The 22,127-nt window shown below is 54.3% G+C and overlaps 8 protein-coding genes across 8 annotated transcripts; 3 read left to right on the plus strand and 5 right to left on the minus strand.

Moving 5' to 3' along the window:
• Positions 1 to 526: 526 nt before the first annotated feature.
• J7T55_014407 (aa-domain-containing protein) lies at positions 527 to 2,794 on the minus strand (the record flags this gene model as incomplete). Its single annotated transcript, XM_053142402.1, has 1 exon — positions 527 to 2,794. One exon carries the CDS (start codon positions 2,792 to 2,794, stop codon positions 527 to 529), a length of 2,268 nt encoding a protein of 755 aa, XP_052994597.1.
• An 805-nt stretch (positions 2,795 to 3,599) lies between these two features.
• Positions 3,600 to 6,485, plus strand: J7T55_014408 (uncharacterized protein; the record flags this gene model as incomplete). The annotated part of the gene is made up of 1 exon (XM_053142403.1): positions 3,600 to 6,485. The coding sequence occupies one exon, from the start codon at positions 3,600 to 3,602 to the stop codon at positions 6,483 to 6,485; it is 2,886 nt and encodes a 961-aa protein (XP_052994598.1).
• Positions 6,486 to 7,659: 1,174 nt separating this feature from the next.
• Positions 7,660 to 8,630, minus strand: J7T55_014409 (uncharacterized protein; the record flags this gene model as incomplete). Its single annotated transcript, XM_053142404.1, has 3 exons — positions 7,660 to 7,976; positions 8,078 to 8,345; positions 8,601 to 8,630. 3 exons carry the CDS (start codon positions 8,628 to 8,630, stop codon positions 7,660 to 7,662), a joined length of 615 nt encoding a protein of 204 aa, XP_052994599.1.
• A 1,345-nt stretch (positions 8,631 to 9,975) lies between these two features.
• Positions 9,976 to 12,139, minus strand: J7T55_014410 (tp synthase regulation protein nca2; the record flags this gene model as incomplete). Its single annotated transcript, XM_053142405.1, has 2 exons — positions 9,976 to 11,974; positions 12,123 to 12,139. The coding sequence occupies 2 exons, from the start codon at positions 12,137 to 12,139 to the stop codon at positions 9,976 to 9,978; spliced, it is 2,016 nt and encodes a 671-aa protein (XP_052994600.1).
• Positions 12,140 to 13,593: 1,454 nt separating this feature from the next.
• Positions 13,594 to 14,748, plus strand: J7T55_014411 (methylsterol monooxygenase; the record flags this gene model as incomplete). The annotated part of the gene is made up of 3 exons (XM_053142406.1): positions 13,594 to 13,607; positions 13,722 to 14,001; positions 14,095 to 14,748. 3 exons carry the CDS (start codon positions 13,594 to 13,596, stop codon positions 14,746 to 14,748), a joined length of 948 nt encoding a protein of 315 aa, XP_052994601.1.
• Positions 14,749 to 15,158: 410 nt separating this feature from the next.
• J7T55_014412 (pterin 4 alpha carbinolamine dehydratase) lies at positions 15,159 to 15,761 on the minus strand (the record flags this gene model as incomplete). The annotated part of the gene is made up of 3 exons (XM_053142408.1): positions 15,159 to 15,398; positions 15,482 to 15,544; positions 15,612 to 15,761. 3 exons carry the CDS (start codon positions 15,759 to 15,761, stop codon positions 15,159 to 15,161), a joined length of 453 nt encoding a protein of 150 aa, XP_052994602.1.
• Positions 15,762 to 16,271: 510 nt separating this feature from the next.
• On the minus strand, positions 16,272 to 16,823 carry J7T55_014413 (uncharacterized protein; the record flags this gene model as incomplete). The annotated part of the gene is made up of 2 exons (XM_053142409.1): positions 16,272 to 16,733; positions 16,785 to 16,823. 2 exons carry the CDS (start codon positions 16,821 to 16,823, stop codon positions 16,272 to 16,274), a joined length of 501 nt encoding a protein of 166 aa, XP_052994603.1.
• Positions 16,824 to 18,656: 1,833 nt separating this feature from the next.
• J7T55_014414 (chromatin remodeling complex subunit) lies at positions 18,657 to 21,140 on the plus strand (the record flags this gene model as incomplete). Its single annotated transcript, XM_053142410.1, has 4 exons — positions 18,657 to 18,840; positions 18,916 to 19,236; positions 19,294 to 21,044; positions 21,111 to 21,140. The coding sequence occupies 4 exons, from the start codon at positions 18,657 to 18,659 to the stop codon at positions 21,138 to 21,140; spliced, it is 2,286 nt and encodes a 761-aa protein (XP_052994604.1).
• Positions 21,141 to 22,127: the final 987 nt, after the last annotated feature.

Raw genomic sequence — 22,127 nt, forward strand, 5'->3', positions numbered from 1 at the left:
ATTCCAGAAAAGGAGATGTGCCTCTGTTTGACGCCGTGATGGGCCAGATAGATTGGCACATAGGTACAGATCAGATTAGCTTCGCCAGCCAGTAATCAAGTCAGGGAAGAGAACTTAGGGTTAAAGCTTCGAAAGTGCATATGACATTGTCACAAGAGAGACTAATCATGAAATATCGTCAATAAAGTAGAAAATTACTCCACAGTTGTGTCTCTAGAGCATGTTCTACGCAGCTTAGAGATCTCAATATCGGGGTGATGCGTTACATGGTACAATGTCTTATGGGATAACGTGGATAACGTGCCGTGGGACACCCTTGCATGGGATGACCCGATCAACTTTCATGGGACAACATCTTACGGGATAATCAGTTATAGGAGCCTATCACAAGAGATCCGGAGAGCGTTCTGTAACATAATCTCTTATGTGAATGCCTTCTAAAGCACTTTCTGCGAAATGAGCTCTATGGGTTAAACTGCCGAATAACCTCTTGTCGGGCGAACCTCTAGGACAACCTCCTGCCAAATTAGGCAAATTGAGCCTCCTTGAGAAATTTATTCCTCCACACCTCGTACGCTTCCAACATCTCAGGGGTAATCATCCGCGGTTTCTTCAGGGCCTGTTCTCGGAGATCCTCCATAGTCACACCCTTGCACTCGTGTTCGGCCTTGCCATGGTCTCTCCAAAAGGCTGTGCCACCGGCCGCCTCGCAGATGGCCACGGTCTCAGCGCCCGAACAGCCCTCGGTCTCTCTCGCAAGCTCCTCCACGTCTATGTCCGACGCGCTTTTCCTGTGCGACAGCCAGTTGCGGAAGATGGACGCCCTCGCGGCCTCATCCGGCGGCCCCACGAAGATGAGCTTGTCGAACCGGCCAGGCCGCAGCAGCGCAGGGTCCATGGCCTGGGGTCTATTCGTGGCGGCGAGGATGAGGACGTCCTGCAAAAGCTCAAACCCTTGCATCTCGTTCAGCAGCGTCGACAGCACGTTCAGGCCGCTGTTACCGCCGCCGCCGCCGCCGGCTTTGGTGGACCCAAAACCGGACCTCTGGCCGCCGATGGAGTCCATTTCGTCCAGGAAGATGATGCTCGGCGCGGCCTCCCGCGCGCGCTGGAACAGCTGCCGCACGTGCCGCTCCGACTCGCCCACGTACATGTTGAGCAGCTCCGCGCCCTTGACGGCGAAGAAGTTGAGGTCGCTTTCGGTTGCGAGCGCCTGTGCAGCCATGGTCTTGGAACAGCCAGGTGGGCCGTAGAGGAGGAAGCCCTTTGGCGGAGCGGACATGTAATTGAGGAGGTTCTGCTTGGATACCTTGGACAGCGCGAGTGCTTGCTGTAGGGTCTGCTTGACCTCCTCTTGGCCCCCGATGTCGTCCCAGTGAACCGGTGGGGGTTTGAGATTGATGTCGTGCATTGCAGATGGACGAATAGTCTGCATTGCTTGTTCGGCCATTTCTTCTGTGATGAAGTAGTCCTCTGGGGAGGCTTCTTTCCCAGTGTCCTCGATCTTTTCTAAATGTTCTTCCGAGAGTTCAGCAACCTCTTCAACTAGTGACTCCAGATCGCTTCCGTTGTAGGCATGCGTTTTCTCGCTCATACTGGATAGAATGCTGTCCCTGGAATCAGGAGATAAAGGCATGTTAAAAGACGAAAGGATAGCTCTTCTTCTGGCTATGTCTGGGAGGGGAAGGTTGATGTGTTTGTTAAAACGTCCATTTCGCATAAGATCCTGTGGCATATTCGTTGAGTAGTCCAAACACGTCGCGAGGACCAGGACTTTAGGGCGCTTATTTCGCGCTGCTGTGCCTGCGGCCAGTTTGTCCAGGAAGTCCACAACGGCTGTAATGACGGCGTTCCGATTGCTACGATCCTTGTCGATGAGCTGTTCAAAGCCGTCCATGACGACGATGCTGGGTTGGGTCTCTCTCGCCGTCTCGAATATTTTGCTGATGGAGGAGAGCTTCTCGCTGGGTTGTATGCGGTGGACCGTCCCCCATCCCGTCTCACAAATTTGATCAACGAGCATCGTCTTCCCAGTTCCATGACCGCCATCAAAGACCAGACCACACGACCTACGGGGCGCGGGAGCGTTGTATGGCTTACACCACCGGCGGAGCCTATTGTTAAGGTCACGGATCTGGGTCTCGAGGCCTTGTATCATGTCCACCTTGAGTATCGCCGGACGGGCAACCGCTGCTGTATTGTCCAGGTCTTGTCCGGTGCTGATGCGAACCTTTGTCGAAGCAGGTATGAATCGGGCATTGCCACTCATCGAGCCATTGACACTCGTGACTCTGAAACTTCTGTATGTGCCTGCTCCAGCTAAGCGTTTGACCACCAGCCCGGGAAACACGTCATCTAAGCTCATCAGGTTGCCCTTAATTGTCCACGCCCAGTGGATCATATCATTTTCCTCGATCGCGGGCTGATTGGTAGTGACATCCTCCAGGACGACCTCTTCAGCTTCAGGCACCGCGTTGCCGTCGGTGTAGATGACCTTGACCTGATCGCCGAGCTTGAAATCGCAGGCATCTTGGAATGGCTTGCTCATCTGGGCCACGGCACGGCTCATCTTTGGGTCCGCTGACGCCCATAGTGATGCCTCTCGTGTAGTGGCCTGCCCATTCTCCAGGATCTTCTCGACATAGCATCGCTTCCCGTTCTCCAAAGCCGTGCCAGTGAGCTCGAGGAGAACATCCTTGCTGACATAGATCCGTGACGCGCCCTTGAGCGTCTTCTCGGCGCTTTTATCCGACGGCGATGGGACAGGCCTTATCTTGACCTCGATAAACTTCATTTTGACGGCGACGGGCAAGAATTCTCATCTTTCACGGCGGATAAAAGTTGAAGTTTCGGCGGCAGAACCGCAAATAGTGGGTGGGAAAAGTTTCTTCCTTATTGGGAAATTTTGACTGGGCGCTAAATACACGGCGTCCATACCGACTCTGCAGCCTGTGGGTGCTAACCAGCAAACCTCTGGTAGGACAACCACCAGTGCGATGACCTCTACTAGGAAACCTTCTATGGGATGACCTCCTATGGGAATAATCTCATATGGAATTACCTCCTATAGGATGACTTCCTGTGGGATAACCTCCTGTGGGATAACCTGCTACAAGATGACCTTTTTGTGGGACAATCTTCCCCGGGATAACCTTCTCTCAGATTTCCTCTTCTAGATGACCTCCCACAACTTTTCCTCCTCTGCATCTTCCTCGAATTGGATATTGTACGATACATCTTGTATCTGAGACTCTGAGATGGCTTTTATTCCCTTAGATGCTTTTATTCCCATTTGTCTACACACAGTACGTGTGAATTCTTTTTTTGGCACCTGTCTCTAGTACCTGGCGTTTTCTTGGGGTCATTGCGAAGCGCGATGTACCTGAGTACCTGTCTAGGTAGGCCCAAGTACCAAGGTACCTACTACAAGCTTGGAAACTTTTCGCGGCTTTAGCTCTCGAAGCTTTCTCCATGGTACCCTCGGCGCACACCAACAAAGTCCCCTCCTGGGTCCCAACTCGACCGACGAGAGTGCTCAAATGTCAGCGACCTCGCTCCCCACGACACGAATGAGTCGAATATAGCAGCTCGTTGCATTGATGCTGCGTGGGAGGCGACTGCCATTGCCGCAGTCTCCGTTGTCACGATGGAGGACCACAGCACCTGCACCTGGACTGCACCGCGCGACGGCAACAGCTTCCCTCTTCACGACCACCATACGACTCAACGATAAGGAACATGACGAGCGGCTCGCACCGGTATCTGAAGGACAGCATGGCGAAGCCGGAAAGGGTGCGAAAACAAGACTTCGCATACACAAGATCGGGGTATATGGCGATGACTGGGCACTTCTCCATGGGAAATGGGACGCGAAGCCCATGGCGGAGCACACTCGATTGAGTCTGCAGGGGAAGAAACCCTTTGGCGATCGCGATCCCGAGGACAGACAGAGGATCGCCGAGATGAGCACCAGGCTCCTTCGCCGCAAGCCCGCAAAGCGCCGTGATGCACCCAAGGAAGTCAAGGGGAAGGAGAACTATTACTCCCGAAAGCTTCTGCTGCACCGCGATGAACCAAGTGAGCTGCAGCAGGAAAAGGATCCTTCCTTGCGAAGGATTTGGTATCAGAGCGATGCGCCCAGGAATGCCCCCCAGAAGCATTATCCGCCACAGCGGGTTCCCGAATATCACGATAGGCACCATAAGTCCCCTCAAGGAGCAGCTTCGACAAATAAACACATGTTGCGTGAAGAATTGTCACAGGAGTCTTCGAAATCCACGGAGGGAAAAGCGAATATCACGACGGAGGAGCTTCAAAACATCACAGTTCATGTAAAGGGGAGGCAGGCCTCCGACGGCCTTGGTCCCACGGCTGATCAGCCCCAGGAGGCAATGCCTCCTAGAGCAGGCTTCGACTCACTGACTGAAATGTCGCCTAGCACCATAGAGGCCATTAAGCGTCAGCGCGAACTGATTGCTTCCGAAAAGCAAGCTCTTTTCAGGCCCAGACCGATGGGCGCACCGGATGTACCAGCACTCGAAGTACCTTACCAGGTGAAGCCGCTTGATGCAGTCCTTGATGCGGAACATCATCTCGGGGAAGTCTCTGTGGCTACAGCGGGAATAGGCCCTGCTGAATCACTCCAGAACTTGTTCGCCGAGGATCCTGTGTTGATGAAAGCCAGATCGCTAGCGAGGATGCCGGTTAGCTCTTCGTTCTCTCTACAGACGCCTTCACGACTTGAGGTGCACACGGAGCCGAGATTTCGTCTTGTTTTCTCGCGCAAAACAACCCCTGGGAAGTTGCCGAAGAGCATGGGACCTTTCAAACTCGAATCGAAGTCTCTGCCAGATAACACGAACCAGTTGCAGACCGAAATTGGGACAAAGCCACAGCGAGAGCAGGACCAGGAGAGCGTCATCAACATCTCCAGCTCGCGGTCGGGCAAGGCTGAGACTACGGGTCTAGAGGGGCCAAAAATGACCGATGACACCGAGATCAAGGCAGTGCAAATCGAACTCCAAGCGGCAGAGGCTGAAATCTTCGGTGCAGAGACGGGTATTCAGCAGGCACCAGCCCCCGAAAAAGAGAGGCTTGGACTTGTAGGACCAGTTCAGTCTACGGACAATCGCTCCATTTTTGAAAGACTTTTCGCGGAGCCAGAGCGAATCAAAGGCACTGGTTATGGGCAGCCGACTTCTAAGCTAAGGACTGCCTTCTCAGCAGCGGAAAGAGGAGAGGCAAGCTCCGAATCACAACAGAAGACTTCGGATACAGCCCCACGGCATGATACAACCCTCGGCAGTGGCTTATCAATATTCGGACAGCTATTCCCCGAACAGGTCGAATCGGGAGCAGTGAATAATCAACAAGACGAGCCTCGAGCAACACATAAGATGCTACACCCACCTGAAGATTCTTTTTTGGTCTCCCTGCGGAACGAAGTCCGGAATTGGATATCTAAAGAAGGACAGGACCGAGTGATCGGGCCACAACCTGGAGATTATGGTTCCCATTCGACCGTGGTGGTGATTTCCGGGACAAGCCCCTCACTCATCGACACGGACTTCTACCGCATTGCACCGGAGGGCCAGCACGTGGAAGGTTGGGCCGGCGGCCTTGTCAAAGTCATTCAAGCCCATGACTCCATCAGCTGGGAGCCCCTAGGCCGATACTACCTTATGTTCTATTCGCGACCATCCGCGTTAGCCTATGTGGACGAGGTGCGACGTCTGCACGCCCTGAGCCGCCAGCTGCTCCACGCCCCAGCCGATTCAGGCCGGGAGGTCGCCAAAGGTTCCCTGGACCAGTCGCCCATATCACCCCAGCCCTTCCTGACCGACGAGGAGAGGGCTGCTGTCCGGTCCTTCACGCTCTACTCTCCCAACATCAAGCCAAACATCAGCGTGCGTATGTGGAACACGGAGCTCGTCAAGGAGCTCGCGGCCAAGTCCAACATCGCCGACATCCTGCCAACGCTGCGGCCCGAGGGGAGCACGCCGGCCCGGGTGCTGTTGAAGCTGTCGTCGCCGGACGGGCAGCACGGCGAGGGCCAGGGTGGCCTGACGACGGACGAGCTGTGGCTGACGCTCCGGGACGACGGGCGGGAGCGCAGCGCCCCCTGGGTGCTTGCCAACTTGACCGAGGGCATCATGCCCGTCAAGCCAAGGTTTATCTCCGAGCACTACAAGATCAAGGTGAAGGCGGAGCCGGTGTCCGTGCCCTTGGAGTTGGACGAGGACGACGTGAAGGACGAGCATGGTGGGTCGCCGGTCGCCGGCCCGCTGCCAGACAGCAGCGAGAAGGATGGTAAGACGAACGAGCCTGCTGGCGCCGTGGACCGCAACGAGCGCTTCAACAGGTTCGTCCTGACGTTCACACAGCCTGCCATCGCGAGGCGGTTTGTCAGGTGCTGGCACAAGCGGGCCGTGTACGATGCGGTGCTGGAGAGGAGTGTCGTGGTTGATGCTGTGGCTATCATGTAGGATGATTCGATCTGACTGTACATTCGTATATCATATAAGTATGAAAGGGACGAGATGCCCCAAATATAGACGAGCACAAGAGCGCCCTTACACTGCCACTCTTCATCTCCCATGTGTGACTATTGTTCTAATGATATGGAACAGTAGTGAGGGAGGCTGTGATGATGCACGCGATCAACACACACACCAAAGGATACTGTTTCGACTTTGCACGCCTCGATATTCGCCAGCTGGATTGAGATCATTGTGGAAGATGCCCAAGATCTCCTCTTCGTATTCGTGACAAAGTCCCAAAGACCATATTATCTTGAATTCTATGAGCATGCCAATACTCTACCAAGCTTGCTCGCAATCCACGAGGCTTACTGCAGCTCGCCCACAATTTCTCCCCCTGAGCAGCCTCTATTAGCCTTACATATCCCTAGGCCGTCCAAAACGTATTGCGTGTAACATCAGCACACCACCACTGATTCAAGCGTCCGCAGGTCTAGTGATATTGCCTACGTCACATTTGGGTTGCTCCATTAAGCACCGAGCACGACTTCACTGAATCGTTGAGCCAAAACAACGGCGAGCGACTCGTCCACCTTTCGACTTGTTTTGGTTTTGGAACAAAATGTATTTGCAACCCAGATATAGCCACTAACTCCGTTTGCTTCCAAGTATTGACACTTGCCATTTGCCTCCGCAGGAAATAAAATAAAAAAAAGAAGTGAGAAAAGAGGCTCTTCTTTCTTTAGTCGTTCGCGTTCTTTTTCCCACTCTCTTTCTCTCTCTCTAAAGGAAGCATCGAGTTCCGCTGCTTTGCCCCGTCTCCTGCCGCGGTGCCTCTGTGCCCCTTCGCCGGCTACCACTGACTGCTTCAATGGAGCGGGACTGCTCGCAGAAGCGCCATCTGTCGAATTGTCTGTCTCCTGCCCCTATTCCAAGGGCCCTGGTTGATCTGTGCTGTCCTCGGTGCGCACCCATTCCTGTTCTTTCTTCTGGCCGCATTGCACAGTGCAGGCAGGCCCTCACAGACTGTGCCGTCTCTCAACATCGCACTTCCACCGGCCGTCCTGTTGCCGACTTGCTCGTTCCCATGCTCACGGCAGCAAATAACCACGCTCCACTACACCCCAAGTCCTCCCCAAGCCAGCATCCATCCCTAAGCGTCCGAAGCCCGCCCCATACCTTAACAACACTTGCTTCCCGAGTTCTCGGAGCCACCAGCCACGTTGACGCCAGCGCCGCCCGTCGCGACGTCGTTCTTGGAGGTGTCGATGATGCGCTTCTTGATGTCGGAGGCGAGGCTGTAGAAGGCCTTGTCGATGTTGATGTTGCTCTTGGCCGAGACCTCGAGGAAGGGGATGCCGAGCTCGTCGGCGAGGGCCTGGCCCTGCTCGGTCGACACGGCGCGCTTCTCCTCCCAGTCGCACTTGTTGCCGATCAGGATCTTGTTGACGCCCTCGGTGGCGTGCTGCTCTACGTTTGCGAACCAGGTTCGGATGTCTAGACAAGCCCGTGGGTTAGCTTTGCTCCTTTCCCGTCTCTCTTGCATGCCTGCGTGCCAGTTCCTTCCCCGCCGGCTGTTCCAACTCGTCTGCACGTACTGTTGAAGGACCTCTCGTCGGTGACATCGTAGACCAGCAGGATGCCCATGGCGCCGCGGTAGTAGGCGGTCGTGATGGTGCGGAATCGCTCCTGGCCGGCCGTGTCCCAGATCTGCAGCTTGACCCGCTTGCCATCGAGCTCGATCGTCCGGATCTTGAAGTCGATGCCGATGGTGGTAATGAAGGACGGCGTGAACGAGTCCTCACTGAAACGCAGCAGGCAGCAGGACTTGCCCACGCCGGAGTCGCCGATGAGCAGCAGCTTGATCTGTCAGGGGGTAGAAGTGTTAGTCTGGTGTTGGAGCGAGCCCTTTTTGACAGGTGTGATTTTGAGATTGACTTGAAGATTGAGCTGGCCTTCGTGGACAGGGCACGCCCGTTGCTGTTGTTTGTGCCAAAGGGACAGAAAGATGCCGACTCGCCGTTGCGCTTATCGCATTCGGTGACATGTGCGTGGAGTAGAGTGTGGACGTGGACGTGGCTCTTTCTGGACAGCGGAGGACCGAGGCCCGGGATCACGTACCAAAAAGTCATAATTCCTGTTGCTTGACATGTTGGAGGACTTCGGTGCACCGCTTGGGATGCTGATTCTCTAGGGACTGTCGGTCGATTGTTGGAGGAAAAAAGTGAGCGACGGACGGTGAGGAAGGTTGGCAGTTGGCGGTTGTGCAAGGCAAGGAGGGATGATGATGGGTCCAGGATAGGATAGCAGGCCAAAGTGGGATGGATGGTCCTGGTCTGGCTTGGCGTGCCTATGCCTTGTCGGGTTCGCTACCAGCCGAAACAGCGTCAGCAAGAGAGACAGAGACAGAGAGGGCGATGGTAGTTGGGATTACTTTGTGGGACAAGGTTCACGACTCGCAGATGTTGTGCAGGAGAGAAGGTTGGAAGGAACCTCAGAATGGACGGACGAAGATGGCGGTCGATGAGAGATGCCAGGTTCCAAGGGTTCGCAGCGGTGGGTGTAGGTAGCAGTGGAGGCGCCTGCCGCTCGGAGTACACGAAGATGAGTGGATGCGTTGGGTTGCGGTTGAGCCGTGTCACTTGGAGTTACGTGTTAGCCTTGGGGGCTTGAATCTCCATTCTCCATTTCTCCATCTGACTTAATATGGGCACAGGGGTAGTAGTCTAGTGAGAACACAGTCAACTCCAACTCCAGGCCTCCTGCCAACACCAGTAACGGCCAGTCTATACCCGACACTGGGGTCTGATCCAGATTGCAATGTCTCCAGGTTCCCCAAAGACACGATAGGCACCAATCCCACCTCCCTGGCCGCTGTCCAGGCCGAGGCGACCCTTCCTGGGCCCTCGTGATTGTCAAAGACGGCCAACTGGGCGTGCCCCTCTACCGAGGCCAACCACCCAAGCCACTGACGCCACGCGTTCGACCCTATGAGCGGCGAACTTGGTTCCCATGACGAGAGTCGTTCTGATCATCAAGGTTTGAATTAACCGTTTTCGCTAGTTCATTATCTGTGGTAATTATGCCTGTGAGTGCAACGGGAAAACAAACATTACAAGCCATTGCCTTGGGTAGCAAGCAGATCCCAGTACTCAGTAGTAGCAAATCACCACGGGAACGACTAGTCCTGACTGACACCTGTCAAGCACTTTGCTGGGAAGGAAACACTTTGCTTATGGCATATCTCGACAGGCAACTGCGTGATCGGGCAAAATCTTGGATAACCTCCTCTGGATAGATGACGGTTGAAGTGATGATTCTTGATAGAATAGGGTTTGCGTTGTAGTATTTTTAATGTAAATTGTTTGATTGTTATGTATTCCTGCATCCTCTGCATGTTCACTCATCATCTCCCTTGACAAGATTGCCCTGATTGCTGAGCACCATATCTTGACACCGCGTCCTGTAAAGCCGCAGCTCGCCCACTACCCATGGTCTAATTGGCACGCAACCACCTGGCATAAGCCCACCGGATTCTGTCCAGCGCCCTCACCTGGATCTGGATACCCTTGCCATTTGCGACGTCCTCCAGATCCTCGAGGAACTCACTCTCAACCTCACGAGGCATGAATCTTCCAACCCGTACCAGGTTTCGGAGGATGTGCACCTCCGTGACCAGCAGACCATGGTCCTTGTACCCGAGAATGCCGTTGACTGGAGTCGCCTCGGTGAAAATGCGGTCGATATTCCGCAGCGTTCTTACGCAGCGGCCCACGCGCTCGCCCTGCTGCCGAACGCCCCTGCGGTTGCTCAGGAACACGCCACGCAGGTAGGAGATCACCGTGATAGAGACGAGAATCCCGGGTGTCAGGCCCACAAATCCAAAGACGAGTTCCTGCGATTTGAGTAGCGCATCAATTCCACTGATAGCAACTTCTAGATCGACCTTGGTCTTCTGCACCTGAATCAGGAGACTCCTGACCAGATCGCCCTTCACGGCCCCGACAAAAGGCTTCCGGAGGTCTCTCTCGTACGCTTTGAGGACAGGTGTAACGTCACCCTCCTTGACCTTGTCACGGATCTCAGCAATCTGCGTCTCGGTCAGGGGTGACGAGGAGTCCGCAAGGCTGGGCTTGTCCGTTGCGAACTCCACCACCATCCGCTCCAAACTCTCGCGGTCGGCCTTCAAGCTGTCACGGCTCATGATGGCAATTTCGGATTGAGAATCGTGTCGGATCGTACCAACAACCTTGCGCACTGGCTCGACCACCCAGTTGAACCAGAAGTCCCGTGTTGTGACGCCGAGGTCACGTACCCAGTCGATGATGTCGGCTTTGTGGTTGGCCAGAATCCGGAGAAGCGTGGAAGAGGATACCAAGAGCAGGCCCATAGGGAGCCAGTACCTGACGAGTCGTGACGGGCGGCCGTTCGCAGCCACAATTTTGTTCGTCTCTTCGACGTGTCCCGGGATTCGCTTCTCCAGAATGGAGAGCAGCCTCCTTGCCACGATCGCAGGCTTGTTGACGACTTCCTCGGCATGGATCGACAGGTCGGGGTCCTCCTCGATTCCGGCGAAAACCTTGTCCTCAAACTCAGATACGCGGTGTTCCAAATTCGATGCATCTCGGAGTACCAGGTCCATGAGGGCGACGCTTCGCTCCACAACACCCCTCAACTCGGCACTATGATCGCGAACGTCACTCTTCTCATCGTCGATTTCAAAATTGAGGCCTTCGTCCACCAAGACACCCAGTCCGGTCGCCGTCATTTCGCGCAGCCTCTTTAGCTGTATTTGCTTCTGCTTGGCTTCGGATCGGCACAAGGATACCGTAGAGAACATTTTGCGTTGAACGTCTTTTAGTGACCGTTCCATCACAGTTTCTCGCACAATGGAGTAGAACCGGCCCCATCTTTGAGCCAGACCGTCATTGTCCGACTGTGGTGACCTGCTGAACAGGCTGGCCCGCTGCGAAAATGTCGATCGGATTCTGCTTTCCTGATAGATGTCCTTGCCCCACACCCACCAGCGTATGGGCGACGTCTGAGCAGCATAGAGACTGCTGTAGGTGTAAGAACCAAGAACCTGGTCCCAGTACCAGATGTCATGGCTTAGTGGGATGATCTGATCCAAGAAGGTGTTCAGAATCAGGCCATAGGTCTGCGTGGTGGCCTTGCTGACGAGCAACCACTCAAGCTCATACTCATACTGGCTCTTGGCCTCGAGGACCTCTGAACGCTCATCAGCATTGGCGAGGCCGGACTGGTGAAGAAGGCCGGTGATGCTTGCAGCAGGCAGGATGATAGTAGACGTGGTTGAGAGTCTCTTCACGATTCGCAGGAGGTCGTTCAGTCTCGGGGACGAGTAGTCAGCTGCGGCCGTGCTGCGGGCGCCGATCTCGGTGTTGCCGTCATCCTGCTCCTCAACAGCGTCTTCTGAATCAACCAGAGGATTCAGAAGAATACGGTCTATTTGGGCGTCGACGCGCCGAACTTGGCTGCGGAATGTTAGAGAGAGATGTTACTTAATCGAGAGATACGTAAGATGCAGCGTGAAAGCTGCTCGCGTGAAGTAAAGGCCTTCTCCGCGAGGCGAGGTGACTCGGTATATGTGGTGGCTCTGGCCGGGGCTCAGATCTGACTTACTCGGTCACAATCGACATCTTGGACTCAACGACACCCGTAAGGCATCACCGGAATGTGCTCCGTGCTCCGTGCTGCGTAGGGGGGGTTGAGGCTGACGGCAGATGGATGGGCTCGGAGAGTGCTAAACCCAACGCGCGGAGGGTGGCGATAGGTCCGATCAGGCCACGCAAGATTAACCCTCGGAAGACAGCACAACCGAGGAAGGCGAAGAAGCTGGATGGAAGAAAAAAGTGGGCTATGGCAGCGAAACCTCACTCCCCTCGCTCATGCGGTGGATTGAGAGCTCAGCTTGGAGCGGGTCTCTTGTGACCTCAACCGTACGTGTGTGCACCTCAACTGGGAGCCGGAAGCTCGGACGCAGTCAACAAACAGCAAAGACCACCAGATGCTTGCTTAGAAAGGGACCACACAATCTGACAGGAAAATTAATAAGAAAGACTACCAGATCTCCATAGAATGAGGAGATTGTTTGGCTTTTTCTCCGCGTCTTGTGTGTGTGCGCGCGTGTGTAATGTGGGCCAAAGAGCGACGTGGTCTGGCGTTGGCAAACAGCTGGCAAACTTTCAAGGGGATCAAAGACAGACGTCATCAACCCAGGAACACCGCAGAGCCTCACACCGCACACCTTCTTTGACGAAGGTGGCTGCGGGTGTGTTCTGGTTGGCTGGTGAAGATGGTACAAGGCGCCACCCTCAGCAACGGGACAATGGGTATCCTGTGCTTCTTGCTTTGATTTCCAGAGAGTGCTGTAGGCCAGAAAATATTTGGGCGTCTCAATCTGGCAAGAGATCCAGACTTGTCGGAAAACCAATCTGCCGGGTCAGACTGACATGGACCACAAACATTCGATCGCAGACCCTCAGGCGAGCCGGAACCCTCACCGCCCGGCAGCTGCAGCTACCGTTGGCACCGTTCGCACCCGGACGCAAGCAGAATCGAGTCGGCACGAACCCAATTGAGCGGCTCATCGAAAGGTGGTGGCACGAAACAGCCCTCTCTGGGGGTGGGAGGACTGGGAGACAGGATTTGCCGCTGCCAATCATGGGCCCAAGATTGCCCCCGATCTGCAGGTGGCAGGCTGTGCTGGTCGCCCTAAGGACGCCAGAAGCAGCACAAGCACGCACAAGGATGGATGTTCCTGGGGCTAACCGGGCTAGAGGGTGGACGGAAGACGGAAACGCACTCTGGGCCATCTGCTCATTCTGAGATTGAGTGGGTCACTATTGGCTGACCCCCCCGGGCCAGCCCAAGCTCCGTCGCCAGCACGCAGGGGTCCCTCGAGGCCCGAATAATAAAACGCCCCTGGCAGAACCTTTTATCTGTCTGGACCGCCTCTACAAGCTCAAGATTGTTGAGGACACCACACTACCACCAAGAGAGGCGCTTCCTTGACCTGACCTGACTTGACAGAAACCATATTTTGCTTCCTCCCGGGTCATTCTCTCGCCAAGGAGGATAGGACACTTTCATCATGGCTACCGTCGTGTACGTATAGACTGCCAGTCAACCCGTTCGCATCGCGGCACATCTCACCTCATTCCGCCCCTTGGTTTCGAAACTCCGAAAATGCGCGAGGCACTAACACTCAACGTTTTACAGAAGCACGACGCTCTCTGCCATCAACTCCACAGTCGCCAGTGGGTTGAACTCGACAACACCAGCCGACTACTTCTCAGTCTTCGAGGAGGTGTCCAAGATCCATGTGCAGCTCAACGTGGTTGAGCGCCTCTGGGCCTCGTGGTACCTCTTCATGCAAAATGATACTCTCGCCACCGGCATCATGTCCTTCATGATGCACGAGATCGTCTACTTCGGCCGCTGTCTGCCCTGGGTTATTGTCGACGCCATTCCCGCCTTCAACAAGTACAAGATCCAGAACGTGAGTGTGCTCCCTCTACCCAGCGCCCCCTTTTTCCCTCGCAGGCGCCTTCTGGTCGAGATATGGCTTGACATGACTGACCCGCGCCCACAGCAAAAATTGCCAACATGGAAGGAGCAGTTCGATTGCGCCGCGCTCGTCTTCCTGTCTCACGTCACTGTCGAGCTGCCCCAGATCTGGCTCTTCCACCCGATTGCCACCTACTTCGGCATGGACTACGGCGTGCCTTTCCCCACCGTGTTCAAGATGGCCTACCAGATCGCCATCTTCTTCATCATGGAGGACGCATGGCACTACTGGTTCCACCGTGCCCTGCACTACGGACCCCTCTACAAGAACATCCACAAGTTGCACCACACCTACTCCGCGCCCTTCGGCCTCGCCGCCGAGTACGCCTCTCCGATCGAGGTTATGCTCCTCGCCATTGGCACGGTCGGGAGCCCCATCCTCTGGGTTTCCCTTACCGGTGACCTGCACCTGTTCACCATGTACATGTGGATCGTTCTGCGTCTGTTCCAGGCCATCGATGCCCACTCCGGCTACGACTTCCCCTGGAGCCTGCGACACTTCCTGCCCGTCTGGGCCGGCGCCGACCACCACGACATGCACCACGAGAAGTTCATTGGCAACTACGCCTCCAGCTTCCGCTGGTGGGACTACTTCCTGGACACCGAGGCCGGCGAGGCTGCGAGCAAGGCGCGTAGGGAGAAGAAGCTTGCTGCCATCCGCGCCAAGAAGGCGCAATAAGCGCTTCCCAGGTCTAGTCTTCATGCCGCTATTTGCGGACCGTTGTCGACTTCGTGGACGAGGATGAGGGTCTGGCTTTTCCACTTCAGGAAGAGCTACAGAGAAAAGACGTGTTGAACACGCCAAATGACGCACTGGAAACGAGAATCTAGAGCAACGCACGACGCAACCGGATGACTACCCCCATCGTGAGGTGCCCGGAATGACCGCAACCGTGATAGAGAGGGTGGCGTCCTCAAGAGCTTAGCTTCGCCTGTACATAGCAATCCGGCCTGCCGCCTCTCGCTCGGCGCCGCTTAGAATAATACTAGTAATACATGAGAACGAAGAAATACACGAACGCAATGCATCAGGTGTTGAATGTGTCATGCCGCGTATTCGGCTGGGGGTCGTCGGTTTCGGTCTCGGTCTCAGCTCGACTTCTTCGGCGTGCAGCAGTCCCCTGACGCCGACGCCACATGGTCCGCGAGGCCCTTGAGTTGACAGCTCTGGCCGTCGCCCGCCGGAGCAGCCGCCGGAGCAGCCGCCGTCTCCTGGACCTCCCCGAAGCTCTGCGCGTACTCGTCGCAGATGGCGGCCAGCTCCGTGTCCTTGGCCGACAGGCCCCGCGGGCTGTGTGTCGTCCAGCGGATGAAAGTAGTGTTGTAGACCTGCGCATTTCCAGTAAGCATGGATCTTACTTGGCCCCCGGTAAATTCACAAGTTCATTCGGCAGCCCAAGTATGTGACTTACGTTTGACCACTCGGGGTGGTGGTTCTTGATCTTGCACTGCAGAGACACGGCTGTCATGAAGTCCTGGACCCATGTCAGCACAAGTGAGAAAGAGACCCAGACTGTGCAGGTCTGATGGGTGAAGCCTCACCCATGTCTTCGCGAATGTCTTGAATTTGAAGGACCGCTCGATTCCTTGCCCATCTGTTGTGAGGGTCCACCTGCTGAGGAGACTGTCCAGCTCCTGGGTCAGGCGTGGCTCGTCCGAGCCCTCGGAGAACTTTGGTGATGCCGCTGCCATGGCGGCTGATCTGGAGAATGACCGGGTGGAGGCGATGGGCTTCAGGTGCAGAAATGGTCGGGATGCTGGCCTCAAAGTTCTGAGTCCATTCATAGTTATATTGGGATACAGAGCCTGCATTAGCTTTTGAGTCTCCCAAAGTCTTTTGCAGAAAAGAGAACGGAGCAGGTGAGGTCGATGATATCCTGAGGTACAGATGCAGTATTACGTAAGGATTTGGCCGGCCTTGAACAACTCAGGAAGACCGCAGAGCTTACATGAGCACAATCAACTTCAAGTGTACCAATGTCAATTACAGTATGTTATTTCTCATCCCATCCCAGCCCCTCGTCATTATTGTCATTGTATGACCGTTCAAATATCAGACTTTCATGGCCTGGCTGCAACCAACCTTCAGGGTCTTAGGTCTCTGTACAAAGCTGTGCCACCTGTCTCGCCTATGTTGTGCCACTTTGAATCGCACTGCTCGTGTGCAGTTTTTTATCTCCAGACACTCCATCAGCTCGTCTCCTACTTTGAGCTCTGAACCTGGTCACGTCGTCGAAGGAAGCCACAAATGGCAAGAAGAGCCGTAAAAACGAACAAGGACCAGGCAAGGCCCGCGTCGGCCTCGCACCGCTTACAGGCGCTCAGCCAGGCTTTGATGTAAGAATCAGTCGCCCAGGCCGGCACTACACTGCAGGGGATATTTTGGCCAGTAAAGCGGACCGCCCAAGCGATGCCTCCAGCCAAGTAAAACAAGGCTCCGATGCTGTCCACGACGAGAGGGACTTCCGTGGGGATCTTGTCGACGTAAAGAGAGGCAATGCCGAGAGCAGCGATCATGATTCCGTATATGCCCAGAAAGATGCAGTAGCGGATGGTTGTCTTCCAACCTTCGTTGAAGGTTTCGCATGTGCCATAATATTCATCACAGTAATCGTAACCCACAAGGGTTACGGAGACGCCGAGGAGCGCGATGGCCAGGATGACCTGGAAGCGTCAGAATCTTTGCTTAGAGCGTGCGTGGTTGAGTTGATGTACCTGAAGGCCACGCAGACCTAGAGAAACGGTTGATAGCATCTTGCTGGCTGATGACAGTTTACTTGAGATGCTTGCGGGTTCAAGAGGAATGAAAACTGAGGTAGCCGAGGACAGTGAAGACTTTCTGAGGAATCGAGGCGAATGAAATGAGAGGGTGCTTTTGGCTAACTGAGAGGGATTTCCACTTCGGCACAGCTTAGGGGGCCGAACAAGGTCGAGCAACTGTCAACCGGCAAAACACACGGTTTATGTGCCCATGTGGATGTGAGAGGCCTGGTAAAGATGAAGCTCAAGGATGAGAGGAGATACCTTAAGAAGAAGTAGAATGAGGAAGTACGGTTTGGGTAAGGGGTTTCCTTTTGGGCTGTTCGACCTTTCTCCTCTGGTAAGCTCCTTCCGTTCATTGAGGCAACACAGCCCTCCTGAGATTGAGGCAGGCACCACAGGAGTTTGCCTGTGCGTGCAGATAACGGCTCTAGGAGACCTCAGGAATTGGCCGTCCAGTTTGCGTGGTTACAGCCGAAGTTCGGTGTGGCTTGTCTGCGTGCACTGAACGTTCCCGCTCTTCCTGTCTCGTCTACATATGGACTTGGATGCTGCACAGAACGGGAAGGGACAAACACCATCGAGGTGTCACACGGGCCGAAGGCACAAGACATCTAGACCATACCATCCCGAGCCTTGAGAATTGAGATACGGTTTTGCTCTCCGCAGACTGGTGGAATCGGGTGGCACACTCCATGGGTGGGAATGATAGGCATGAGTTGTACTCAGTCTCCAGTCGGAAGATCTCAAAGCGACAGAATTATCCTTGATTGAAATTCTTTCCTTTCATGGATCTGAATATGCTCGAAATAATTAATTTATATGAAGGAGTCGCGGCTTGGAGCAGGAACTTGCTGAAACGACCCCTGTAAGGATCTGCTGCACAACTTATCCTCTGTAGATATACTGCCTTGGCTGTGCTTCTCAGATTGACGTTTTCTTGTAAATATTCGGACCCATATTTTGGCAAGCACCACTTTCTTCATGAATATCCATCGCCTACAAGTTTCAAGAGATTTTCGACGATGTGTCAGCGAGTGTCACAATGCGAGAAGACGGGAGCTTTTGTGGCGGCACCGTTTGCTTGAAAGTCTGTCAGTGAGCAGGTCATTTTGATGGAAATCGCCGTGACATTCAAAATCAACACGTGTAACTCGAGAATTGTCGCCATGACAAATTGCAGGCCAGCATCAAAGTCAGCATCAAGGTCGATAAGGTATGTGCGCTCTTCTGAGGTGGTCTCGTTCCAAGCAGTGTCGTCAGGCGATATGCGGACTTCCCAATAGTCCTTGTAGGGGAATAGTGGAACTTTCTTCTCCAGGTCGAATGTTTTTTACATTAAGAAAAACAATTCTGAAAATTCTCTTTGTCGACAGAATGATCACTCGCAAGTTAAAATCCAGGAAGGCATAGAGTCTAATACGAAGAAATCAAATAAACCTATGGGCTGGGCCAGGAACATTTTGCAGGGACGTTGTGAGGGTTAGGAATCTACCAAGATCTGGGGGATGCACCCAGCGGAAGCTGTCCCCACACCGTAGCTGCAGCTTCTCGCCCCCACAATCAGCCTCAGTGAATGCCAATTCCAAACCACCTACCCATGGCGATGAGGACGCGCCCAGCCTTGTGGGCCGCGGCAGGCAGGGGAGGAAGCTCCCAGCTTGTACTCACCACCAACAGATGATCACACCCTCTTCCTCAAAACTTTACAACTCAAAGCCTGTCCTTCCCTTTTCCAATCATGTCAAAATTCTTTTCCTCTCTTCATCGTGATACCCTTTGAACTCTCCTGTGGACCGCCTCCGTTCCCAACGCGTTGTCCTCACAATGGCGCCCTCAGCGATCTACGAACCTCTTCCTGCGACGAAGGGACCAAAAGATGACCTCCCGCCACCGACAACGTACCCTGTCAAGGATGTGAAGTTCGAGAAGATCATACCACCACAGCCCGACGGCCGTGAGAAGGCACTCCAACAACCAGATGGCACCGCTGCAATTGTAATAGATAATGGTACATAACTTCTTGCCTCCCTATCGTTTGCGCGACTGGTACTGGGGCTGGACTGACACTGATGCTCTCTAACAGGGTCCTCCTCAGTCCGCGCAGGATGGAACTTCGAAGACAGACCGCGGTTTGCCATACCGCCCATAATGGCCAAATATCGCGACCGGAAGTTGGGAAAGACATTCTCGTTCGCCGGCCTGGACTGCTATTCCGACACAACCGCAAGAGGTCATATACGAAATGCGTTTGAGCAAGGCACAGGAGTAGTCAGCAACTGGGATGTCATGGAACATGTGCTTGACTACTTGTTCCTCAAGTTGGGAATGAATGGTGTCGAGGGCAACATCGACATGCCTATCGTCATGACCGAGGCGGTTGCGAACCTGCCGTATTCGAGGAAATGTGAGTCTTTCCGGCTGAGGAAAGCCATTGAGATACACTACTGACGAGGAGGCACAGCAATGACCGAGATCATCTTCGAATGCTATGGCGCCCCAAGCCTGACTTACGGAATCGACTCCCTGTTTTCGTACCGACACAATGGGGGCACAACCGGCCTTGTCGTGTCATCCTCATACAGTTCCACACATTTGATACCCGTTTACAGCCAAAAGCCGATGCTTGCTCAGGCTATCCGCCTAAATTGGGGCGGGTACCACGCTGCCGATTATCTGATGAAACTGCTTCGCCTCAAGTACGATCACTTCCCCGGGAAGATGAACCTTTCCCAAGCTGAGTTCATGGTGCGGGACCATTGCTACCTCTCAAAGGATTACGATAGCGAGTTGGCAACATACCTTGACTGGACTGGCCTCGAAGACCGTGAGCGAATCATACAATACCCATACACGGAGGAAGTTATCATTCAAAAGTCAGAAGAAGAGCTAGCAAAGATTGCAGAGCGCAAGAAGGAGAGTGGCCGTCGACTGCAGGCACAAGCTGCTAAAATGCGCCTTGAGCGGTTGATGAAGAAAGAGCAGGACCTGGAGTACTATAAGGATGTTCAACGACGACTTGTCGACCAGAACAAGAAAGAGACGAAGCGAATTCTGGACGATGCCGAGGTGAAGGATGAGAACCAGCTTGCAAAGATAGTCAAGGAGCTTGAGGGCTCTATCAAGAGAGCCCGGCAAAAGGATCTTGGCGGCGAAGTCGAAGAAGAACAGGCCGAAGAGCCCTCATACCACCTGCTCGACATTCCTGATGATCAACTAGACGAACAAGGCCTTAAGGAAAAGCGTCACCAGCGGCTTCTCAAATCAAACCATGAGGCTAGGGCTCGAGCCAAGGCTGAAAAAGAGGCTGAAAAGGCTCGCGTTGCAGAGGTAGCTCGCTTGGACGAGGAGAAGCGGACGAATGATCTGGAGGCGTGGTTGGATGAGCGACGACAAGCACGCCTCGAGACACTCACAAAGATTAAGGATCGTGACCGGCTCAAGCAGGACCTAGGCAACCGCAAGTCCCTCGCAAGCCAAATGCGCATGAAGACGCTGGCCAACCTCGCGTCGGACAATCCATCGGCTACCACAGGCCGCAAACGCCGACGTGGTGGAGACGACGATGACTTTGGCGCCGACGATGCTGACTGGGGCGTCTATCGCAATGTTGCGGTGGGCGCTAACAAGGGCGATAGCGATGACGAGGATGAAGAGGAGAACCTAGATGCCAACATCAAGACCCTCGAAGAAGACCTCCTCAAATACGACCCGGACTTCACGTACGAGCACACCCTCGAAGCGCAGAATAACTGGACGAAGTCTATGCTCCACGCATGGCGCTATGGGCCGCGACCGGACGAGGGAACCCAGGCGGAGCGAAACCAACTACACCTGAATGTGGAGCGCATCCGTGTGCCGGAGGTGGTCTTCCAGCCGGGTGCCATCGCGGGAGTTGACCAGGCCGGCATCGTCGAGATTGCTGGAGACATTCTGACGCAGCGGCTGACAGCCATTCCCGGTATAGATAGGAACGACTTCCTCAAGGACATCTTCCTCACGGGTGGTGCCACGCTCTTCGAGAACTTCGACGAGAGGCTGAGAAGTGGTCTGCAGGCTCTGCTGCCTTCTGAATCAACCATAAAAGTCAGGAGGGCCAAGGATGCCGTGCTGGACGCATGGAAGGGCGCGGCGGGCTGGGCTGGGAGTGACGAGTGGAAGAGGGCGAGGGTCACGAGGGAGGAGTACCTCGAGAAGGGACCAGAGTGGTTCAAGGTAAGCGAGACTCTGCACAACCAACAGTGTGTGATAAGAAGTAACATGGCTAACTCTTTTCTGCAGGACCACGACCTTGGCAACGCGTTCTCTTAGGTCTGCGAGACGCCGATGCAAGAGATTTTCTGATGAGACGATGAGAGAAACAGAGCTTAAGAATTTGCTGGTAGCTTGGAGGGAGGCGGAAGAGGCAGGATATGGATAATTACTGGGTTAAAAGGGCTAGATGATGGACCGCAACCCTGGTTTCATCGGGTGGAATGCGCTGGGCAACGAGAACAGCGCCTTTAAAAAATCTTTGGAGAAAAAGACGAACAACTTCTAAATATTGAAGACCGAGGCCGACACTGCATGGCTGGCCTGGCAATGGACTGTCCTCTCCTTGCTGTTTCTCGAGCATCATTGCTTGATGCATTGTGATGAAGTAGAAACACCTCGCCCTCTAGTTGATTGAGAGCAACATGATTCAACCTTACTGAGCCGTCTCAAGGTTATTCTCGTGCCTCGTTCCCAAACCCAGTCCCCATTCCGTCTCGACTGCTCCCGGGTACCACTGCCCTCATCGTATGAGCGCCTCTCCTCCAATCAAGCGAAGAGGCCGCTGAGATTTTATTGACATTTGGCGCAACTATCAGACCTCCTTTGTTGCAGATGTAGACTGGTCGCCCAGGTTTCGGTCACGATCCATCGTTGAGGCGGAAGTTCAACCCTCTCAGCTTGATCTCCAGGATTTGGGTGGGGACAGGGCCCGTTTCCGGGCATTTTTTCCCTCATATCATCCTGTCGGCTTCGCCTCGTACTTGTTGTGTGTTGCCTACATGTGGCCAGATAGATATACCTGCCAGGCGCCAGTCTTGTTCTTTGCGTGACTAGCCTCCCTGGTGAAATAACGAGCGGGTGAATGGACCAGAGGAAACAATCTCGTGCCGAGAAATTCAGACTCTCCATCGAAGTGAAGGGATGAGCATTTAATTCAGCACAGAGCCCATCGTGGTAGTATCTTGTGAAGGATGATGGCATGGTTGCGCAGCCACGCCTTTAAAATTATGCCGTTCCGATCGCCCCCACGGCCAACACTTACGG

Source organism: Diaporthe amygdali (genome assembly GCF_026229845.1).
Source record: "Diaporthe amygdali strain CAA958 chromosome Unknown NODE_11_length_1138210_cov_64_948100, whole genome shotgun sequence".
Classification (NCBI taxonomy): Eukaryota; Fungi; Ascomycota; class Sordariomycetes; order Diaporthales; family Diaporthaceae; genus Diaporthe; species Diaporthe amygdali.